Below are 24,975 nucleotides of genomic sequence, written 5' to 3'. Positions count from 1 at the left end.
CTTCCTAGATTGTCTCCTAAATTGTAGGATTTTAATTTTAAGAAAGTCTAACTACACAGATCCCGAGGAAATTAGGACCACCACTTAAGCTCTTATAACTTTGCTGAAAAACTAAGTTGTTTTGTATTATAGATATTTGTAATAGTCAGGCCAATGGACTAGTCTTATGGGCCAAGAACAATGGTTTTGGTGATTTCTGGATGGAGAGTTCCTCTCTAACTTTATTATCTAATTAAGGATTCAAAGTTTCATTAAAAAAGAAGAAGAAGCATAAGCGGAGTCAGTCACAAAGCCTACTAGGTAGATATTCCCCTTTTAGGAGGAAGGATATGGTATATGTAACATTTCTCTAATCTCATAAAATTAATTTTTTCTTTCAATGGAAATATAAAGCTAGGGTGGTGGTATATGAACCTGCACAACACCCACTTAAAAGTGCTTGTTTTGTTTGGACAAGATTGCCCATGTATATGGTTGATCACACCCATGTCCATTCACTCAACTCATCTCATGTTTTAATTTTTCAAGTAATAGACATTTTTTATGCTAACAAAGATAACTAAATATGATTTTGATATAACTCTCAATCTAAACAAATGTTCATCATAATATAAATTTTATAATTAATTAATCATGTAATGAGTTAATTTTGTATAAATGGATTCTTGTTTTGTTGGATAAATTGAATTCTTGGAAGTCATTGAGCAAACAATTGTCTTCTTTGGTGATTTCCATTAAGATTAGTAGTTATGTTCTATCCACCAAATAGTGTATGGGTTCTTTTTGTTGTTGAAGAATTAAACCTATTTTGAAAATTTGGCTAGGAAATATGGTGGGTCCAGTCTAGTCCTAGCCAAATATAGTAGGTCATACAAGTAAGCTAGGAAAAATAGTAGTTTTTTAAAAAATATGGTGGGTTTATTGATAAAGTGGGTGCAATTATTGATAAAGTGGGTGCAAATTTTTTGGCTGGTGGGTTTAGTGCATAAATGAGTTTAGTAAGTAAGGGCATCTTCAATAGAGAGTGTAAAAATCCACCTCCACATAGGCTCCACATAGGTGCCAACCTCCCAAGTAAATAAGGACTATATTTACACCTTGTGGTCTTCCAATGGTAGGTGGAAGAAAATGTGTAAAACAGATAGCGACGAACTTAAATTGTTGTTGTTTATTTAAAAATAAAAAGAGTAATAGACTTGGCTCGTCGCAATGCTATTAAATAAATGTTGAAACGTGTGTTAAAGTGACGTCTGTGACTTCCACTTTCACTTAAACCCATAGCGACAGACCAGATCCATGGCAAAGCCATTAAATAATCTTGAGACGTTATTTCAAGTGACGTCCGAATTTTTTTTCTTTGGGATATATGTTGGAGTGTCGCCCGAGCTATTTTATCAGCTAATAGACCTACGATTTGGTTTAACACCCATATTAGATAGAGTTTTTTGACACTTAGAGTGTAAAGTTTCCACTCTATACGGTTTACACCCCCATTAAAAATGCTCTAATAAGGTGAGTGTGGATAAAACTATTACTGAGGTAAGCCAAAGTGGGAAACAACAAATAGTGACACCAACTTACGGTCAATACACTAACCTTTCAAGACAAGATTCCTTATACCCGTTCCCACTTCACATTAACCAACTTAACAAAAAAAATATTTATACTCACCTAACCAAAATACCAACTTAACAAAAAAAAAATTATACTCACCTAAGTACCTAACCAAAATATTTTTCATCTATATATATATATATATATATATATATATAAAATATATTAAAGACACTTTATGAATTTGGAATGCGTAGCTGAAAAATGGTCATAGTTCCGAGAGAACGAGGACTTATAGATAAGGTTGATTATCACATATCAACAATAAACAAACATATGGATTCATTTCATACGTATCTAGCAATTAGCTTTTGCGGTGTCTTTGCCTTATTTTTCCTCTGTAGTACACAATGGAAAAGGAGCAGGAGTGCAAATACAAGAGAAGCTCCTGAAGTGATTGGTGCATGGCCTATCATAGGTCACTTGCCTATGTTATTCAAACCCCGAATCCCCCATTTAGTACTTGGGAGCATTGGCTGATAAGTACGGGCCTGCGTTCACTATCCGGCTTGGTGTCCATAAAGCATTGGTGGTGAGTAGTTGTGAGGTAGCCAAAGAGTGTTTCACTACCAATAACAAAGTCTTTGCTACCCGTCCTAGTAAAGTTGCAGCAAAGATAATGGGCTACAACAATGCCTTATTTCCATTTGGACCATACGGATTATATTGGCGTGAAGCACGCAAAATAGCTATACATGAACTTCTCTCAGACCAACGACTTCAGTCGCTGAGACACGTTCGGATCTCTGAGGTGAGCACATCCATAAAAGAGTTGTACCAATTGTGGCAGGAAAATTGCAACGAAGCAAATGAATCCGTTTTAGTGGAGATGAAACAATGGTTTAGCGACTTGACACTAAATGTGGTAGTTAGAATGGTTGCTAGAAAGCGCTATTTTGGTGCTAGCGCTAAAACGGACGATGATGAGGGGAAGCGGTTGCAAAAGGGGCTTAAAGATTTCTTTCATTTGATAGGGTTGTTTGTACTGTCTGATGCACTTCCATATCTTGGGTGGTTAGACTTTCAAGGTCATGAGAAAGCCATGAAGACAACTGCAAAGGAACTTGACAGCATATTGGGAAGATGGCTGGAAGAACATCGACAAGATAAATTCAATGGTGGAACAAAGTCGGAGCCAGATTTCATGGATGTGATGCTGTCTATCCTTGAAAACAAAAATTTATTTGGTTACGAGGCTGATGAGGTTAACAAGGCCATGTGCTTGGTAAGTCTAAATTATATGAGCACAGGTTATTACTGACAATTGCCCCATCATTATTACTGACATTTGGTTGGGCAACCGGCTTTTATTTGCAGGCTATGATCTTGGGTGGGGCTGATACGACAATGGTCTCTCTAACATGGACTCTTTCTTTACTATTGAACAATCCTCACAGTTTGAAGAAGGCGCAAGATGAAATTGACACACATATTGGAAAAGAAAGAAAAGTGCATGAATCAGACATAGATAAACTTGTATACCTCCAAGCAATTGTTAAGGAAACACTGCGTCTCTACCCGGCAGCCCCACTACCCGCACAACACGAGGCCCTAGAGGATTGCACTGTGGCTGGCTACCACGTCCCTGCTGGCACCCGTTTAATAACAAATATTCGGAAGATTCAACAAGATCCGCGCCTATGGTCTAATCCTTGCGATTTCCTTCCAGAGAGATTTCTTACCACCCAAGCAAATGTGGATTTTAGAGGTCAACATTTCGAGTTCATTCCTTTTGGAACTGGCAGACGAATGTGTCCAGGAATCTCGTTTGGGCTTCAAGTGGTGCACTTGACAATAGCACGCATGCTACAAAGCTTCGATTTTAAAACTCCATTAGATGCTTCTGTGGACATGACTGAAAGTGCAGGACTAACAAATATCAAAGCGACGCCTCTTGAAGTTCTGATCACCCCACGACTACCGCCAAATTTATATTAAGGGTACGGTGTGCTTTGCTACGTATTGGAGAATAAGATGATCTCTTGATCTGTTTTACTCTCTTATGATTTCTTTCTTTTTGTTCATTCTATAAAGTACCGTCAATGTCTTAGAATAAGGGGTGGCTCAAGGCAATCGTGTCCTAAACAAAGTTCGAATATAGGGCCTTCTAGTATTAATATATACCAATAAAATTGTTACATCTTGTCAGTACCCTCCACTCTCAACCACTCGTGGCAGACCACATGTCCAGACTACAAGCAGGTCGTGCATACGACTTAAGGTCAGGTCGTCCAAATGACCTAGAAAACATAATCACGCAAGGCGGTCAACAAACATCATTAATGATGGATCATTGCCAGTAGCGGAAGGAGTAAAAGCAATCATCAAGACAACACAAAAGGGGGATCTACGCCTATAAAAGGAGGCATCTTCTCCATTCTCAAAGAGGTTCACATTCTCTCCATCTCCAACTCAATCACTCAAAATGAACTATGTCTGACTTGATTCAAGTTCATCAGAGAACTGAATACGTAGGTAACTCAGAGCACCGACCTGAGTTTAGTCAAAACATCTTATACAAACTCTATTCTCCAAGATTGTAAGGTCATGACTAAAATGTACCTCTACAGCCCCACAGTGGCGCCGTCTGCCGGTTCGTCTTCTTGAGAAAAAACATCCACACTATTTTTTCAAGCCCACAAAACTTGGTAAAACCACTATGGAAGAACAGTCAGCATTCTTCCATTCAACTATCAATGGCAGAAAGCGAAAAGTCAGCGTTCAAAGAGATAAGTCTACATTCAACTATCTTTCATTTATACTAATCTTTAATCTTTTGATCAATTCGGATAATCTGTGCACACTTCTATGTTGCAAGATATACTTCATATTTACAAATCACTTGCAGTCGATCCAGTACCAACCCGAGGGCTGCAACTACCACCATGTCACACGCTTCCTTTACGGCGAATCGGTGACAATATAGATCTATGAATCCAGCTTATAGGTCTCTCCTTACCAGGTCAACTAAGGTGTTGGTTCAACCACTCTCAAACAGAAATTTCAGAGCATGCTAATATCAATGAGGAGAAGCACACACCAACACAACCCATCACAGAGCTATATCAAAACCTTAGCCAGATCTCATGCAAAGACCTCCGCCAGGTCGTCCATCAGCCTTCCATCAACCAGGTCGTCATCAGTCATGCCATCCTCAGCAAGCTCATCCTCAGCTAGGTCGTCCTCCTCCAGGTCGTCCTCAGCCAGGTCATCCATCAGCTCAGGTCGGACAAAAACAGAAAAAGGTGAATTTGGGGACCTCGAAAATGGCTACCATAGAGCAAAGCTCGGTAATGACAGCGTGCGCGCCGGCGAGATCTTTTCGAATTGGGCTCACACGCGTGATTCTGACAACTATAGCCAAAGTTATGGCCAAAATAATAAAACACATCCAAACTTACTCCAATTAGCTAAAGATCAGCTCAGGTGCTCATCCTCAGCTCAGGTCATCCTTAAGATAGGTTGTCTTCAAGTCAACTCATCCTCAGAACAGCTCATCTTCATATCAGCTCATCCTCAACTCGGGTCGTCCTCAAGACAGGCCATCCTCAGGTCAGCTCATCCTCAGAACAACTCATCCTCAGATCATCTCATCCTCAGCTCAGGTCGTCCTCAACACAGGCCGTCCTCAAGTCAGCTCATCCTCATATCAACTCATCCTCAGCTCAGCTCATCCTTAACCAAGTCGTCCTCAGCCAGGTCATCTTCAAGTCAGCTCATCCTCAAATCAGCCCATCCTCTGATATGATCAGGTCGTCTTTAGCTCAGGTCTTCCTCATGTCAGGTCATCCTCAGATCAAGTCATCCTCAAGTCAGGTCAGAATAGGTCTACAACCTGGAAGAAGCAACCAATATTCCAACTATCAATTCAACTTGAACACAATCACTTTCAGTTCAGCTTGTACACAGGTTGTCATCAGTTCACTGGAGCTTGAACGAACATCAATATTCCAGGTCGTCCTAGATTGACCACACCGCAAAGCTCGCGTTGATGATGTCAATCAATCTAAAAAAGCTTACTCGCCATGGAGTTATACCACACATAAAAAGTTGCCAGCATATCCATCATCAATTGAAATAACAAATTAAGGAGAAACAATACTTTGTCGAATCAAGGAATCAACAATTCCAAACCGAGAAGCATCCAAGTGTTCCCGAGTCAGATATAACAATTCAGAGCACGCAGTTCCCTCCTCGACAGTTCGCATATACTACAAACCAGTGAGTCACTCGAATGCGAAATGGAAGCTCACTCCCTTACAGTTTATTGCAAGCCAATCAAGCTGGGGGCTAGCCATAGCCATCTCCGAACTAGGACAAGTTATTTCACTGGGGCTAAACAACATTAACACCCACAAAGGGTTGCTTCTACTAGGAATTGGGGGCTAGTGATAAGCACGCCATCTAAAGGTTAACGATCAATCATAGTAAAGCCCCCAAAAGGCTTACTAATCAGCCAGCTCAAATGGCATCTACGACAATAATAGTACTCCCAAAAGGCTAGCTATCAACCAATCAGCTTGACGCCCTGCTAAGAATCAAGTTCGAACCACACACTACGATGTCAGACCGCAATCAAGGACGCTAAATGGGAAACAACCATAGTGATGCCCCCAAAAGGCTAGCTATCAACCATATTGATGCCCCCAAAAGGCGTACAATCAACTTAACACCAACGCTAGGGTTAAGCTTGATTCAACTATAATTACCACTCAAATGTTAATTATCAGTCAAATCCAATCCACGGTACCCCTAAAAGGACCACAAATCAACTTAAGGCCTCTGATAGGGTTAAGCTTGATTCAACTATAATTACCACTCAAAGGCTAATTATCAGTCAAAACCAATCTATGGTCTACGCACTATGCACACTACAAGCTACGACATACGATTTATGATCTACGCATTACAAGCTATGATCTGCGCACTACGACGTAGGACTTACCACATCAACTCCCAACAAAGCTCTAAGCAACAAACGACATCCAGCCTAAAAACACAAAAAATTCAATTCGCAGCAATCTCCATTTTCAACCAAGTAAGACATGCGGTCTCCTTTATTATCTTTCTTTACACCACTATTCTACAAACAGTGATATAAAAAAAAGGGGCTATGTCAGTACCCTCTACTCTCAACCACTCATGGCAGACTACAAGCAGGTCGTGCATACAACCTAAGGTCAGGTTGTCTAAACGACCTTGGAAACGTAACCGCTGCAAGCTGGTCAACAACATCATTAATGACAGATTATTACTTCGTAACGGAAGGAGTAAAATCAATCATCAAGACAACACAAAAGGGGGATCTACGCCTATAAAAGGAGGAGTCTTCTCCATTCTTAAAGAGGCTAACATTCTCTCCATCTTCAACTCAATCACTTAAAATGAACTACGTCTGACTTGATTCCAGTTCATCAGAGAACTGGATACGTAGGCACTTCAGAGCACCGACCTGAGTTCAGTCAAAACATCTTATACAAACCCTATTCTCCAAGATTGTAAGGTCATGACTAAAATGTACCTCCACACATCTTATGGATTTGTTTACGTTATTTCATATGAATGTAAACCTCAATATTTTTAACAAAGAATTTAGAAGATAACAATTATTGTAAAAATTGATCACAACATTTTTTTTTTTTTTCTTCAATAGTTATCTCATAAACTTTTTTCTAATATATATATTAGAAAGTAGACCCGTGCATATGCACCGACTCTTTTAAAAACTTGCTCAACAATCATAACTATACATATATAAATTTTCTAACAAATCGTGATTCATGTTTTCGTTGCTAACTCGTTTTAATTTCCTAACAAATTATTTTAATCAAGTCTTAAAAACCCGTTTTAATTTATCAACAAATTGTTTTAATTAAGTTTTAAAAAACTGTTTTAATTTAGAAGTGTGATTCCTATTTTTAATATGAGAAAGATTCACGTTTTAATTAGAAGTGCTAGATTTTTCTTTTTCAATAGGGAAGGAATTCAAATTATAATAGGAAAATAATTTCTTCTATTATAATGGGAATTCTTATAACAAATCGTGATTCCCGTTTTAATTGGAAATATATGCTAGAATTTATCTTTTTAATATGAGAGGAATTCCCATTTTAATAGGAGCTGATGACGTGGAATTTTAAGAAAGCTAGAAAAATATCCCTTGTGGGAGCTTTAATATATACAAGGTTTTTTACCCGACCTTGTTTTTAGAGTTCTTCTTATAAGTGTTTTTTATTACGTGGTCGTAGGAATTTCATTCTTAAAAACTTAGTTGTACATAGTGATTTCCTTCTTGAAAATAATGTTGGAGTTATCCCTCATATGAGGAGAAACTGAAGTTTAGTCGCATGATGAAGGAGGCCGAGCGCCATCTTCGGTTTGGTCTACACCTTGACCAGCGCCCATGCCTTGCTCGACCTCCAGGCACTTGAGGCAGCACGCCTTCGATTTGTTCTTGCTTTCGGCAGTGACCAGCGCTCATGCCAAGTCGACCTCCGTGCACACTTCACGCAGCGCCCGCACTCATGCCTTTTTTCAGAAGAATTCTATTTTTGTGGAACCGTGAGTTTACAATACAAGTTGGGGTTTTTGGCAAAACCTAACTAAGTCAGAAGACATGAAAATACACAGCACAAGAGAGAGAAACCCAATCTTGAAAGCAATCAAGATTGAGAGATAACATTTATAGAGAAACAACCCTGTAAAGAGAGAGGAGTGATCTAGTAAGGTGAGAGGAGTGATTGTAATCTTTCTTCCCACTTTATAAAATGATTAACTCTTGTGGAAGTAGGCACCATTGGCTGAACCACGATATATCTTTGTATTGTGGTTTGCTTTTACTGTTTTACATTATTATCTGTTGTTAATAGTTGTTTAGCAAGTTGAGCATGTTAGTTTAGTTGTAGGGAATATTTAGATTGTTGATTGGAGTGGTTATTGTTCAAATACAAGTTATCTGTGTAGTGGGGGAATCAATTAGTATCAGAGTTTAACCCCAACAAGTGGTATCAGAGCCATGTTTTATTAGCCTAGGGTGTTATCCAAATCTTGGTCGGAAGGTGTTTAACAAAACTCCTGAGAGAAGATTTGAGTTTAAATAACTTGGAGAGATGGATAATTCCGTGAACACTCGCATGACGAGTCTGAATAGGAAGAACTACACCATTTGGAAAGCCAAGATGGAAGACTTGCTTTATTGCAAGGACTTGACACAACCCATTGAGAATGGAGGAGAAAGACCAGAAATAGTTGATGCGGCTCAGTGGAGCAAGCTTGAGAGAAAACAAGTGGGTACATTCGATAGTGGATTGACGACAGTGTCTTTCACCATGTATCCCAAGAGACTACAACTTTTAGCTTGTGGAAGAAACTCGAAAACCTCTATGAGAGGAAGTCGGGCGAAAACAAAGTGCTAGTCATTAAGAAGTTTGCCAACACGAAGTACCAAGAAGGTTCTTCAATGTCTAAGCATCTTAATGAAGTACAGAATACCATCAATCAGATGTATTTGATGAAGATTAATTTGGGAGACGAAGTTGAGGCTTTGTTTCTTTTAGGCTCTCTACCCGAAAGTTGGGAGACGTTAGCAGTCTCTCTACACGGAGCAGCCAAGGATGGAATCGTTACCATGGAGATGGCTACCGCGTCTGTATTGAATGAGGAGACTAGGAGGAGTTCAAAAGGCAGCTCCTCTCACTCAAAGATCAAAGATCCTTGTCACAGAGAAATGGGGGAGAGGTAGAAACAAAAAACCATCTCGTTCTAGAGGTGATGACAGAAGTAAATCTAGGGATGAAGCTAAAACTCCTAAGGCAGATAGGCAATATTACTATTGTGCCACCAAGGGTCACTTCAGATATGAGTGCAGAACACTGAAGAGGGATGAGAAGAATAACTGTGTACATGAAGACATGGTGCAGAGGAACAGAAACACAGGCAGAGATACTACCGTACTAGTCGACGATCTAGTGGGAAATGTGTCAGATTGTGATGTGTACTGTCTTAGTACCTCATGCCAGGATATAGAGTGGGTGATAGATAAATGAGCATCCTATCACGTCACACCGCACAGAGAATTCTTCATTACTTACAGTTGTGGTGAATATGGGTAACAGTGGTGTCTCAAAGATTATAGGCATTGGAGATGTTCATGTAGAAACCAATGTCGGCTATACCTTGACACTCAAGGATGTAAGACATGTCCCTGACATACGGCTAAGCCTAATTTCGGCTAGGAAGTTAGATGACGATGACTTTGTAAACTTCGTTTGGTAACGGGGTATGGAAACTGAACAGAGGTTCCATTGTAGCAGCCAGAGGGAAGAAAACTTGCTCTCTTTACAAAACACAGGCTAGTTTGTGTAAAGCAGAAGTGAATGCGGCAGAAGAAGAAGCTTCCTCCGAACGGTGGCACAAGAGATTGTGTCATATGGGCATAAAAATATGGAAGTTTTTGCTAAGCAAAAGGCCTTGCCAGACATTAAAGGTACACATTTAAATATATGTACTCACTGTTTGGTAGGAAAGCAACACAGGGTGTCTTTCCAAAGATTCCCATCTCACAGAAAGAAAAATGTCCTTGAACTAGTGCACACAGACTTATGTAGTCCTATAAAAGTGAAGTCCCACGGGGGAGCTTTATACTTCGTGACCTTCATTGATGATGCGTCAAGAAAGGTATGGGCATACAGTCTGAAGACCAAGGATGAAGTACTTGGGGAGTTTGAGAAATTCCATAGCATGGGGGAAAGAGAGACAGGGAAGTTATTAAAGTGTATTCACTTAGATAATGGGGGTGAGTACATAGGGCCGTTTGAAGAGTATTGCCAGAGTCATAGGATTCATCATGAGCAGACCGTTCCCAAGACATCGTAACAGAATGGGATAGCAGAGAGAATGAAAAGTACCATTGTAAAGAGGATGAGATGCATGCTGTCTCACTCTAAGCTACGTAAAACCTACTGGGTAGAAGAAATGCGTACAGCCGTGCATGTGATCAATCTATCACCGTCAAAACCTCTAAATAGTGAGTATCCAGAGAGAGTATGGTCAGGTAGAGATGTTGATTATGGATACTTGAGGGTATTTGGATGTAGGGTAATTGTGCATATTCCGAAGGATGAGAGATCCAAGCTTGATGACAAAGCCAAGCGGTGTATTTTTCTAGGTTATGGAGATGAAAAGTTTGGTTACAAACTCTATGATCCGATTAAGAAGGAGGTAATCCGAAGTCGAGATGTTGTGTTCCTGGAAGACCAAACCATAGCAGACTTTGAGGAGGGTGATAAGCTACAGACTTTCACCAATGATCTTGTTGATTCATAACATGAAGTTCCTACTGTGGAACGTGTAGAAGGCATTGAGAATGCAGAGAACCATTAGTTTGAAGCTCATGATGAGAATCATATTGCTCATGATGGGATAGAACCTATTGGTATAGAAGATGCATATGAAGTGCATTAACCACCACCAGATCAAGCAAAAGTGCATCCTCCTGAGGCACCAGCAGATGGGGCAAGGAGGTCAGACAGAGAGAGACTAGCTTCATCCAGGTATCCACCACATATGTATGTTTTACTATCTGATGGTGGAGAACCTATGTACTATCAAGAGGCACTTGAAGGTACAGACAAAGAGAAGTGGGTGAAGGACATACATGACGAGATGGATTCTTTGCATAAGAATCACACTTATGAGTTAGTTGAAAAACCGCAAGGACAAAAAATTCTCAAAAATAAGTGGATCTACAAGGTCAAGCATGAGGAGAACAATTCACACCCAAGGTACATAGCTCGCCTTGTTGTAAAGGGATTCGGTCAAAGGAAAGGGATTGACTTTGATGAGATTTTCTCTCCTGTAATGAAGATAACTTCTATCCGGGTGGTATTAGGTATGACCGCAAGTATGAACCTAGAGGTTGAGCAACTAGATGTTAAAACAACTTTTCTTCATGGAGACCTTGAAGAAGATGTCTACATAGACCAGCCAGAGGGGTTTGAGGTCAAAGGCAAGGAGCACCTTATATGCAAGCTAATAAAGAGCTTGTATGAGTTGAAGCAGTTACCGAGACAATGGTACATAAAGTTTGATTCCTTTGTGGCGAAGTAAGGATACAAGAAGTCTGCTTTCGATCATTGTGTGTTTGTTCAGAGATTTCCAGATGAGGATTTCATAGTGCTCTTGTTGTATATGGATGATATGTGGATAGTTGGCCCAAACATCAACAAGATATCCAAGCTGAAGAAAGACTTGAGTAAGTCCTTTGAGATGAAGGATTTGGGTCAAGCAAAGCAGATACTTGGGATGCGGATCACTCATGATAGAATGAGTGGAAAGTTTTGGCTTTCTCAAGAGAGCTACATTGAGAAAGTGTTGAAGAGATTCAACATGGATCAAGCAAAGCCAGTCAGTTGTCCGCTTGGTGGCCAGTTCCGCATGACCAAAGAGATGTGTCCAAAGGGTGAGCATGAGCAGAGTCAGATGGAAAAGATTCCTTATGCATATGCAGTGGGTAGCTTGATGTACGCAATGGTATGTACAAGACCGGATATTTCTTTCGCAGTTGGTGTTGTAAGCCGATTTCTGTCAAATCCAGGTAAGGAGAATTAGGAAGGTGTTAAGTGGATATTGAGATATCTCAAAGGCACTTCCAAATCATGTTTGTGCTTTGGTGGAAGTAAGCCCTTACTTGAAGGCTACACTGATGCAGACATGGCAGGTGATGTTGACTCGATAAAGTCCACCTCCAGTTATCTGGTTACTTTTGCAGAGGGAGCAGTTTCTTGGCAATCTAAGTTGCAAAAGTGTGTTGCTCTCTCCACTACAGAAGCCGAGTATATTGCAGCCACTGAGTGTTGCAAAGAGATGTTATGGATGAAGAGGTTCTTCGACGAACTAGGGCTAAAGCAAAAACAGTTTGTAGTTCTATGTGACAGTCAGAGCGCCATCCATTTAAGCAAGAATCCGAGTTTCCATTCTAGATCTAAGCACATACATGTGTGTTATCATTGGATTATAGAAGTACTCGAAGACAAGCATTTGTGTATTGAGAAGATCCATACCGACAAGAACGGGTCGGATATGATGACCAAAGTCTTACTGAAAGATAAGTTTGATGTTTGTTGTGCTACCGTCGGAATGGTAGTAGACTCCTCCTGTTGATTTGGAAATTGCATGGAGATATCCCCCCTCACTGTTCGGGAGGGGGAGATTGTTCGAGTTATCCCTCACATGAGGAGAAACTGAAGTTCAGTCTACATGAAGGAGGCTGAGCACGCCACGCGCTCAATTTGGTCTTGCACAAAGCGCGGCCCGCGCCTATGCCTTGCTTGACCCCCATGCACTTAAGGGCGCCACGCGCTTAGTTTGTTCTTGTTTGAGGCGTGACCCGTGCTCATGCTTTGGTCGACCTCCAAGAACTTCAGCGCGACCCGCGCTCGACTTGGCCTTGGCCAAGGCGCACCCCGCGCTCATGTCTATTTCCAGAAGAATTCTATTTTTGTGGAACCGCAAGTTTGCAATACAAGTTGGGGGTTTTGGCAAAACCTAACTAAGTCAGAAGACACGAAAATACACAGCACAAAAGAGAGAAACCCAATCTTGAAAGCAATCAAAATTGAGAGATAACATTTACAGATAAACAACCCTGTAAAGAGAGAGGAGTGATCTAGTAAGGTGAGAGACTACAAGGAGTTGTAATCTTCCTTCCCACTTTATAAAAGGATTAACTCTTGTAGAAGTAGGCACCATTGGCCGAACCACGGTATATCTTTGTGTTGTGGTTTACTTTTACTACTTTATATTATTATATGTTGTTAATAGTTGTTTAGCGAGTTGGGCATGTTAGTTTGGTTGTAGGGAATATTTAGATTGTTGATTGGAGTGGTTATTGTTCAAATACAAGTTATCTGTGTAGTGGGAGAATCGATTGGTATCGGTGTTTAACCCCAACAAATAAAATAATCATTCAAAACAATTTCTAGCAACAATGGAAATCAGCCTTGACTACTTGTAGCTAAAAGACAGAGAGAAACTCGAGTCCATGGTTGACATTTTCTTTAGACATTCGCTCCAAATTTGTCTAACTACATATTAAATAAATACCACATGAAAAAGAAGAACACATAACCAACTAACCATATATAAACATTGTTACGCTATGCATCCTAGATTTCTATGTGCGGGAGTTTGTAGTTCTTCCATATACGACCAAGATTGCTCCATGTAGGACTTGTCATATACAATTAAAGTGATTATCCATACATCGACTGCAATAGAGTATACATCTTTGCACGTTAAGTTATTGGACTGTAATAGAGGTTATATACATAGGCCAATTAGCGAATTGAATGAGATAGCACTACTAAAAAAAGGGCTTGTTGTGCCGATTTTTAAGTGACACAACAAGTATAATGTGTCGGGTTTTTCTGATTTACAAAGCGACACAAGTAGTGGCGACACAACAGGTTTCTATCAAACCGACACAATAAATATAGTACTTGTGTCGGTTTTTAAGTATAAACTAACACAACAGGTATACTATTTGTGTCGGTTTTAGCCTTGCACAACTGTAAATTTGCTCTAGGGAAAGCACAAACCGACACAAGAAATAGAGTTATTGTGTCGGTTCTTCTTTAAACCACACAAAATTGGATCCCTTCTTGTGTCGGTTTTAGTGGATCACCTGTTGTTTCGAAAAAAAAAATGTATAACAACTACCTGTATAAAATCATTGTCATCCACATCGATATAACACAAACTAATAATCTCAAAAACAATTTCATTTCATTACTAAATAATTCCATTATCCAACATCAATTTACAACCAACCAACCAACTATCCAAAATACAAAACGAAAACCCACAAAATAAAACCTAATCAACCTAGTCTAATCTAACACCATGTGAGAAAATGATTTCACGTCTAGCTTTTATCCATCCATCTAGCCATCATAGCCACGTTCTATTAAGTTCAATCTACAAAAAAAAAAAAAAAAACAAAACAAAAGTAGTTAGGTACGGTTCAATATATCGTAAAGTGACAAGATTTCCACAACTCTTGTTAATACCGTGATGGACAAGATGAGATCTGACTTCTCTCTTTGTTAACTCGCAGAGATTTCCACAACTTTTGCATGGGCAGCGTAAGAAACTATCCTCATCCTTTGCAATACTGATCAAAGTTTCTACCCCATTATTGTATTCCCTAGTGAACCTGTCCTTTGACATCCAAGACTTATCCATTTTGAAAGCTAAGGCAATAAATAATTTTGCGAAACAATGGAAAAGTAACACTTTACTGCAACAATCTAGAACTCAACTTCCCAAAACAAAATAAGGCTACTTAACATGCCCAATCAAGAACTCAACTTCCCAAAACAAAATAAACCATCAATTGCAAGTTAAACAAAATGAGGTTATTTAAAAAAAAAAACCTTTAACAGCAAGGCCGAGAGTCTGGAAGATGAAATCTTGATTTTTTTGCGAAGATGAGAGATGTCGAAGACCATAAGACAGAATGAAGGAGTAGCAGGAAGAAACAAGAGGAGAGGAAGATGAAAGCTTTTTTTTTTTTTTGTGAAAGAAACGGCGGGGAGAGAGAGAGTCTGTTCTTTTTTATTTCTTTTTGGGATTGAAAAGTTTCACTGAAGCGCGAAATGTTGACATGTCGATTTGATGAAGTTGAGAAAACACTATACCCAAAGTGTTAACCCAAGCGACACAACAGCTTGCGCTATACTGTCGGTTTTAGTAGAACTGACACAATTGAAAAACTTGTAGTGTCTCTTTTCGATGAAGTGACACAACAAACCTGATCCTAAGGCAAACAAACCTCAACTTGTTGTGTCGGTTTTCCCACATCACCAACACCAAAAATCGACACAACAACCCCTTTTTTTAGTAATGTAGATAAGAGAGTACTTCAGTAACCGCTTTGATAGAGATCTTTATTAGGGCCTTTCGTATCTACTGTAAAGCTTTTTGTATTGTGTGGTGTATAGGACTGTACTAATAACATTGTAGGGAGAGTCTGTACTGAGCATAAACCATACTTCATTGATTTATATAGAGATACTAAGATATTAGAGTTGATGAGACTGACATTCTAGTATATCAATTCATGAAGCATTTGAGGAAGCCATTATGGTGTGGTATTAATATCCCGAACATGTCTTTATATCAATGAGATTAATAAAAAAACGTGCATGCTGGAGTTGCAAAAAAGGAAAAGTGTACGTTCAAGCATGGTATGTAAAATCTCATGGCAGAACTGATGTTCGAAATCCAATACCGTGTGGACTTAGAAATGACGTAGCTAACTGGTGGGATTTGGAAAGTTAAGTTGTTAATGGAGATTACCAACTATAGATCATATTCCACATAGTGGATCTGGCCTGGCCAACTATAATAGTATTCCTTATAGTGGTGGAAGCAATAATAGTAGTCTTTACAGTGCTAGAAACTGCCTCGGCTGCACAGAGAGTACTAATTGTCTTAGTAGCTTGTGAACGCTCCAGTTCAGGGATAACATATGGACTTATACACAAAGGTTGGCAGCTGATCGAGGGGGTGGAAGAGGCAACAACAGCTATGATTGGAGGGGACGGAAATAGGGAGCTATACCAATCTGTCCCCATTAAGATAGTTTGCACTTGGACAATCTACTACTCCAATCTAAAATCTAAACTTTAACTACAACCAACAATCACAACCTAAACTATGAATATAACTATCACAAACAAGCAATAGAAATATAGAGAAAGTAAAATATACCACAACACAAAGATGTACCGTGGTTCGGCCAATGATGCCTACTTCCACAAGAGCTAATCCTTTTATAAGTATGAGAAGGAAGATTACAATAACTTCTCTTAAGTCTCTCCACCTTACTAGATCTATCTTATCTTCTTACAAGTTTTTCTCTTTGCAAGGGCTTTCTCTAAATTTTGATTGCTTTCAAAATTGGGTTTCTATTCAAGACTAGGTTTTCCAAAACCTAACTTTTGTTTTTATAGTAATCTAAAATTTCGGTGCGCCTGTGAAATTTCATGTTTACTGTAGAAAAATAAGAACCTGACATGTTTAGGCATGAGCGCGGGTGCGCTCTTGGCAAGGCCAATTCTAGCGCGCGTGCACCCTATTATATTTCTAGTCCCAAACTCCAGTAGACATGTTTCGTAAGAGGCTGAAAAAAAACTATCTTCTTTTTCATGGCAAGGGCGCGGGCGCGCCTTGGGCACGACCAATCTGAGCGCGTGTGTGCTCTAGCTTCTTCACACTAACAGTACCTATTTTTCTCCTTCTTCCTCATCCTCATGTGAGGGATAACACCAACAATCTCCCCCTCTCGAGCCATGAGGGGGAATACTTCCATGTATTCCCAAATCAATAGGAGGAGTGTGCTACCATTCCGACGGTAGCACAACAAACATCAAACTTACATTTCGGTAAAACTTTGGTCATCATATCAGACCCATTCTTGTCAGTATGGATCTTCTCAATACACAATTGCTTGTCTTCGATAACTTCTCTAATCCAATGATAACGCACATATATGTGCTTGGATATAGAATGAAAACTCATATTCTTGCTTAAATGGATGGTACTCTGACTATCACACAAAACTACAAACTGGTTATACTTTAGCCCTAGTTCATTGAAAAACCTCTTCATCTATAGCATCTCTTTGCAATATTTAGTGATTGCAATATACTCGGCTTTTGTAGTGGAGAGGGCAACACATTTTTGCAACTTAGATTGCCAAGAAACTGCTCCCCCTGCAAAAGTAAACAGATAACTGGAGGTGGACTTCATCGAGTCAATATCACCTGCCATGTCTGCATCTGTGTAGCCTTCAAGCAAGGTCTTACTCCCACCATAACACAAACACGCTTTGGAAGTTCCCATGAGATATCTCAATATCCACTTAACACCTTCCCAATGCTCTTTATCTGGATTTGACAGAAATCGGCTTATAACACCAACGACGAAAGCAATATCCGAACTTGTACACATCATTGCATACATCAAGATGCCCATTGCGTATGCATAATGAATCTTTTCCATTTAATTCTGCTCATGCTCACCTTTTGGACACATACCTTTGGTCATGCGGAATTGGCCACCAAGCGGACAACTGACTGGCTTCACCTAATCTATGTTGAATCTCTTCAACACCTTCTCAATGTTGCTTTCTTGTGAAAGCCACAACTTCACACTCTTTCTGTCACGAGTGATCCGTATACCAAGTATCTGCTTTGCTTGACCCAAATATTTCATCTCAAAGGACTTACTCAAGTCTTCCTTCAGCTTGGATACCTTGTTGATGTTTTGGCCAACTATCAACATATCATCCACATACAACAAGAGCACCATGAAATCCCCATCTGAAAATTTCTGAACAATCACACAATGATTGGAAGTGGACTTCATCTAGTCATGCTTCACCATTAAGGACTCAAACTTCATGTACCACTATCTCGGTGCTTGATTCAACACGTACAAACTCTTTCTTAGTTTGCATACTAGGTGCTTCTTCCATTTGACCTCAAACCCTCTAGCTGGTCTATGCAGACATCTTCTTCAAGATCTCTATGAAGAAAATCTGTCTTGACATCTAGTTTGTCAACCTCTAGGTTCATACTCGTGGTCAGACCCAATACCACCCTGATAGAAGTCATCTTAACTACAGAAGAGAAAATTTCATCAAGGTCAATACCTTTCCTTTGACCGAATCCTTTCACAACAAGGCGAGCTTTATGCTTTGGGTGTGGATTATTATTCTCATGCTTGACTTTGAAGATCCACTTATTCTTGAAAACTTTTCTTCCTTTCGGTTTCTCAACTAAGTCATAAGTGTGATTGTTATGCAAAGAACCCATCTCATCTTGCATGACCTTCAACCACTTTTCCTTATCTGTACCTTCAAGAGTCTCTTGATAGTACATAGGTTTTCCACCATCGGATAGTAAAACATACGTATGTGGTGGGTACCTAGTTGAAGCCTGTCTTTCTCTCTCAGATCTCCTTATCTCTTCTTCTTGTGGCTCAGGAGGATGCACTTTTGCTTGCTCAGGTGGTGGTTCATGCACTTCATCTGCATTTTTTATATCAATAGGTTCTATCCCATCATGACAATAGGATCATCATCATGAGCTTCAAGCCCATGATTTTATACATTCTCAATGCCTTTTGCACGTTTCACAGTAGGAACTTCTGGCTCTAAATCAACAAGATCATCTATGAAAGCTTCTAGCTTCTCACCATTTTCAAAGTCTACTATTGTTTGGCCTTCCAAGAACACAACATCTCAACTTCGGATTACCTTCTTGTTGATCGGATCATAAAGTTTGTTGCCAAACTTTTCATCCCCATAACCCAGAAAAATGCACTGCTTGGCTTTGTCATCAAGCTTGGATCTCTCATCTTTGGGAATATGAACAAATACTCTACACCCAAATACCTTAAAGTATATATAATCAACATCAATGCCTGACCATACTCTCTCTAGATAATCACTATTCAGAGGCTTCGAAAGCGATAGGTTGATCACATGTACGACTGTGCGCATTGTTTATACCCAGTAACTCCTTGGTAACTTAGAGTGAGACAACATGCATCTCATCCTCTCTATAATAGTACGGTTCATCCTCTCGGCTATACCATTATGTTGCGGTGTCTTGGGAATGATCTGCTCATGACGAATCCCATGACTCTTGTATTACTCTTCAAATGGCCTAATGTATTCTCTCCCATTATCTGAACGAATACACTTCAAAGGTTTCCCTATCTCTCTTTCCACCATGCTATGGAAAGTCTTGAACACGCTATATTTTATCGATGGTCTTCAGACTATATGCCCATATATTTCTTGACGCATCATCAATGAAAGTCAAGAAGTACAAAGCTCCCCAGTGGGACTTCACTTTCATAGGACCACATAAATCTGTGTGTACTAGCTCAAGGACATTCTCCTTTCGGTAAGAAGGGAATCTTTGGAAAGACACCTTGTGTTGTTTTCCAACCAAACAATGAGTACATATATTTAAATGCGTACTTTTAATGTTTGGCAAGGCCTTTTGCTTGTCAAGAACTTCAATGCATTTTTCTCCCATATGACACAGTCTCTTATGCCATAGTTCAAAGGAAGCTTCTTTTTGTGCCGCATTTAACTCTGCTTTACACAAACTAGCCTATGTCTTGTAAAGCGAGCAAGTTTTCTTCACTTTGGCTACTACAATGGAACTTTTGCTCAGCATCCATACCCTATTACCAAACGAGTTTTGAAAGCCATCATCATCTAACTTCCCAACGTAAATTAGGCTTAGCCGAATGTCAAAGACATGTCTTACATCCTTGAGTGTCAAGGTGTAGCCGACATTGGTTTCTACATGAACATCCCCAATGCATATAATCTTAGAGACTCCGCTGTTACCCATCTTCACATCACCAAATTCACCATATATGTTGGTAGTGAAGAAACTCTTATGCGGCATGACGTGATAGGATGCTCTTGTATCTATCACCCACTTTGTATCCTGGCATGAGGTACTAACACAACACTCACTACAATCTGACATAATTCCCACTATACCATCGTCTACTAGTGCGGTAGTATCTCGGCCTGTGCTTCCGTTCCTCTTTACCATATCTTCATGTACACACTTATTCTTTTCATCATTCTTCAGTGTTCTACACTCGTACCTGAAGTGACCCTTGGTGGCACAATAGTAACATTGTCTCTCTGCCTTAAGAGTTCTAACTTCACCCCTAGATTTGTTTCTGTCATTACCTCTAGAATGAGATAGTTTTCTACTCTTACCTCTCTCTCTTTTCTCTGTGACAAGGATCTCTGAGTAAGAGGAGCTGCTTCATGAACCCCTCCTTGTCTCCTCATTCAACAATGCCCTGATAGCCATCTCCATGGAAATGATTCCATCCTTAGCGGCTCCGTCAAGAGAAACTGCTAAAGTCTCCCAATTGTCGGGTAGAGAGTTTAATAGTAACAAAGCCTCAACTTCGTCACCCATATCAATCTTCATCAAATGCAACTGATTGATGGTATTATGTACTTCATTAAGATGCTCAAACATTAAAGAACATTCTTTGTACTTCGTGTTAGCAAACTTTTTAATTAGTACTTTGTTGCCAACCGACTTCCTCTCATAGAGGTCTTCGAGTTTCTTCCACAAGCCAAAAACGGTAGTCTCTTGGGATACATGGTGGAAGACACTGTCATCAATCCACTGTCGAATGTACCCAACAATTTTTCTATCAAGCTTGCTCCACTCTGCCGCAACAATTGCATCTGGTTTTACTCCTCCATTCTCAAAGGTTGTGCCAAGTCCTTGTAATAGAGCAAGTCTTCTATCTTGGCTTTCCAAATAGTGTAGTTAGTTCTATTCAGACTAGTTATGCGAGTGTTTAAAGAATGATCCAGCTTAACAAGCTATTTCAACTCAAATCTCCTCTCAGGAATTTTATCAAACACCTTCTGGGCAAGATTTGGATAACTATATTCTGTGATTAATCTAACCACAGCTCGATACCACTTGTTGGGGAAAATGATACCAATCTATCCCCACTAAGATAGCTTGTACTTGGACAATCTACTACTCCAATCTAAAATCTAAACTTTAATTACAATCAACCACAACCTAAACTATGAATATAACTATCACAAACAAGCAATAGAAATATAGATAAAATAAAACATACCACAACACAAAGATGTATCGTGGTTCGGCTAATGATGTCTACTTCCATAAGAGCTAGTTAATCTTTTTATAAGTATAGGAAGGAAGATTACAATCACTCCTCTCAAGTCTATCCACCTTACTAGATCTTTCTTCTTTCTTTACAATTTTTTTTCTCAATTGGTTGCTCTCAAAATTGGGTTTCTATTCAAGACTTGGTTTTCCAAAACCTAACTTTTGTTTTTATAGTAATCTGAAATTTCGGCGTGTCTGCGAAATTACGTGCTTACTATAGAAAACTCATAACCTGGCATGTTTAGGCATGAATGCACACGCCCTCTTATATTTCCAGTTCCCAAACTCTAGCTAGTAGACATGTTTCGTGAGAGGCTGAAAAAAAACTATCTTCTTTTTCATGGCAAAAGCGCGGGCGCACCTTGGGCATGACCAATCTGAGTGCGTGCGCGTTCTGGCTTCTTCACACGAACAATACATTTTTTTTCTCCTTCTTCCTCATCCTCATGTGAGGGATAACACCAACACTTTAGGCCATTTTATTTATCCTAGTCGTGAATGTCTCTTTCACCCTATCTAGGTCCATGTCTTGTATACTGTTTCACCTTCAATCAGATTTAAAACTATCAAAAAAAGAGAAAAAGAAAAAACACATATATGTACCTTGACAGGGTTGAATTTGATGATATTGACAGTGAAATATTGATGTGTTGTTCACACTTAAAAAAGTTACATAGGAGAAAGAATTGTTTTCTTGAGACATACCTTAGTTGATTAAGTATTAGACTTAAACATGCGTATTACTGCTGTGTTGCCATATTTTGGGTCTAATTCCATAAAAGAGATCAACTATAACAGTATAACAATATAAAAAGAACAGAGAAAGAGAACCTGAGAAACGATATGATTCGTAGCAATTCAACAGTTGTCGATACTTAGTAGAAATAAGATCTTGTGTTTGAGTTGATTTAGCAAGATTTCCTTTCTAAAGTGGTATAGTATTTCCTTGCTAGAGTTGTACAGGAAATTGCCTATCATATTGAAAGAGTTAACATGGAGAGGGGAGGATTGCACTTGCACTCAAATAGCCACGAAAGAAACAGACCATCCACACGTAAGTTGTACCAGTAAGGAGTAGATGAAAGATCTACTGAAACAGTAAAAGGTTTCTTGTCGTAACTTGTTACATAAGTACAAATACAAGCACATTGTGCTGATAGTGAGCTAAAACAGAGTTATCTACTATCTATATACTAAAGCAGAGACCTCTAATAGAGGATTTTCTCTCTCCTATGTGGCACTCTAATATAAGAGTTAGTTTGTTTTTTTTTTTCCTCTTATGTGAAACTCTAATATGAAAGATAATATTTTCTAATAGCCTACAATCCCACGTACATAGAACCTTTTTAGAGAGTTTGAGTGTATTTCTAATTCTTATATTTGGAGAGTTGGAGTGTATTTCCACTTATTATATATTTGATCAAATAAACAAAATTGCTAAAAAATAGGTGATTTATAAAAGGTAATTTTCTATTACGAATCAAACATTTTTAGTGTTCCAATTCTTATATATTTGATCAAATAAAAAAAATTGCTAAAAATATGTGATTTGTAGAAACTAATTCCCTATTACAAATCATACAATTTTAATAAAGCACCGACTTATTTCGAATATATCCTTAACACGGCCTCAAAACATAGTTAAAAACAATTATACAAAAAATAACATCACAAAATATATAATAGAAAATTTAAAAAAAAAAATATAACGGCAAAACAATAATGATAAATATTTTAAAAAATATATAATACTGAATGAAACTAACGTAAAAAAACAATTAATGGGGAGCCGAAAACTGGATGCAAATGCATCAAACTATAACCTCAAATAATATTTAACAGAAAATCGGAAACTGGATGCAAATGCAAGTATTAAACAAATCTTAAAAAGTAATTAATAGAAAATTGGAATATGAATACAACTGCATTAAACTAACCTCAAAGAATAATTAACAGAAAATCAAAACTTTGATACAAATATAATTAACGGGAAATCGAAAATCAGAAACTAGATGCAAATGCAATTTTATGAAATAATAAACGAGAAATCAGAAACTTGATGAAAATGCATTAAACTAATCTAACAAAATAATTAATGGGAAATCAGAAACTGGATGCAAATGCATTGAACTGACCTCAAAGAACAATTAACAGGAAATTGGAAATTAGATGCAAATGTATTGAACTAATCGAAAAGAATAATTAACGAGAAATCAGAAACTGGATGCAACTACATTGAACTGATCTCAAAAAATAAATAACGAGAATTGAAAATTGGATGCAACTGCATTGAACTAACCTCAAAATATAAATAATGAAAAATCAGAAACTATATACAAATATATTGAACTAACCTCAAAACATAGTTGGGTTATATTGTGGTAATATCTCGATAAGTATAGTTTTGCATTTAAAATAGTGTTTATCTTATCTCTTTCCGTATGATTGGGAACTCCTTGCTATTCAAGTAGCTTCAATATATATGAACTTCACCTTATTAGGCAATCTCACAAAACTTCAATCAAACTTCTATTATTAAACAACAAAATAAAGTTGAAGGATTTTATCAAATGCGAGTTTTTTTTTTAATGGAGAGTGAGATTTTCACGTTATAAGAAATTTGGTTGAGTGATTAATATAATATTAATATATAATAGTTATGCATATTTACAAATATTTTTCAGAATAATTAATATAACAACACCCGTTCATAGATAATCTTTGAATATTCCACATAGTGAGTCATGCATAATTTAAATAATAATTAATGAAAAATCAGGAACTGGATAATCTTCGATGATTACACATAGTAAATCAAGCATAATTTACTTTTTATGTCATGTTTGTAAGGACACTACAGATGAATCAGTCGAAGTTGGTATTACACACCACATTGGATAATTAAAAGAAAATCGGAAACTGGATTCAAATACATAATAGAGCTCAAAGAGTAATTAACGGAAAATCGGAAATTTTATGCAAATGCAATAAACTAAACTTAAAAAGTAATTAACTAAAAATCGGAAACTGGGTGCAATTGCATTAAACTGACGTTAGATAATAACTAACGGGAAATTAGAAATTGGATGAAAATTCCTGAAAAATAATTAACGGAAAATTGGAAACGGTATGCAAATACATCAAACAAACCTCATATAATAATTAATGGAAAATCAGAAACTGGATGCAAATGCATTGAACTAAACTCAAAAAATAATTAACAGAAAATCTAAAACCGAATGCAACTGTATTGAACTAACCTCATAGAATAATTTGTGGGAAATCGGAAACTAAATACAATTACATTGAAATAATCTCAAAGAATAATTAACGAAAAATCAAAAACTGGATATAATTGCATCGAACTAACCTCAAAGCATAAATAATCAGAAACTAAATGCAGATGCATTGAACTAACCTTAAAGAGTTATTAACGGGAAATCGAAAACTGAATCCAAATACAATGAACTAATATCAAAGATTAATTAATTAAACATTGAAAAATGGATGAAACTGCATTGAACTAATCTAAATGAATAATTAATGGGAAATTATAAATTTGATGTAACTGCATTGAACTAACCTTAAAAAA

The 24,975-nt window shown here is 38.2% G+C and overlaps 1 protein-coding gene across 1 annotated transcript; it reads left to right on the top strand.

Annotated features, from left to right (window-relative positions):
* Nucleotides 1-1,814: 1,814 nt before the first annotated feature.
* On the top strand, nucleotides 1,815-3,762 carry LOC147501500 (strychnine-10-hydroxylase-like). Its single transcript, XM_086603802.1, has 2 exons — nucleotides 1,815-2,839; nucleotides 2,932-3,762. Exons 1-2 carry the CDS (start codon nucleotides 2,234-2,236, stop codon nucleotides 3,550-3,552), a joined length of 1,227 nt encoding a protein of 408 aa, XP_086459928.1. The 5' UTR covers nucleotides 1,815-2,233; the 3' UTR covers nucleotides 3,553-3,762.
* Nucleotides 3,763-24,975: the final 21,213 nt, after the last annotated feature.

Source organism: Coptis chinensis, chromosome 4 (assembly GCF_015680905.1).
Source record: "Coptis chinensis isolate HL-2020 chromosome 4, ASM1568090v1, whole genome shotgun sequence".
Classification (NCBI taxonomy): Eukaryota; Viridiplantae; Streptophyta; class Magnoliopsida; order Ranunculales; family Ranunculaceae; genus Coptis; species Coptis chinensis.
Note: the sequence above shows the minus strand (reverse complement) of the source record. Positions and strands in the feature narration are given on the sequence as shown.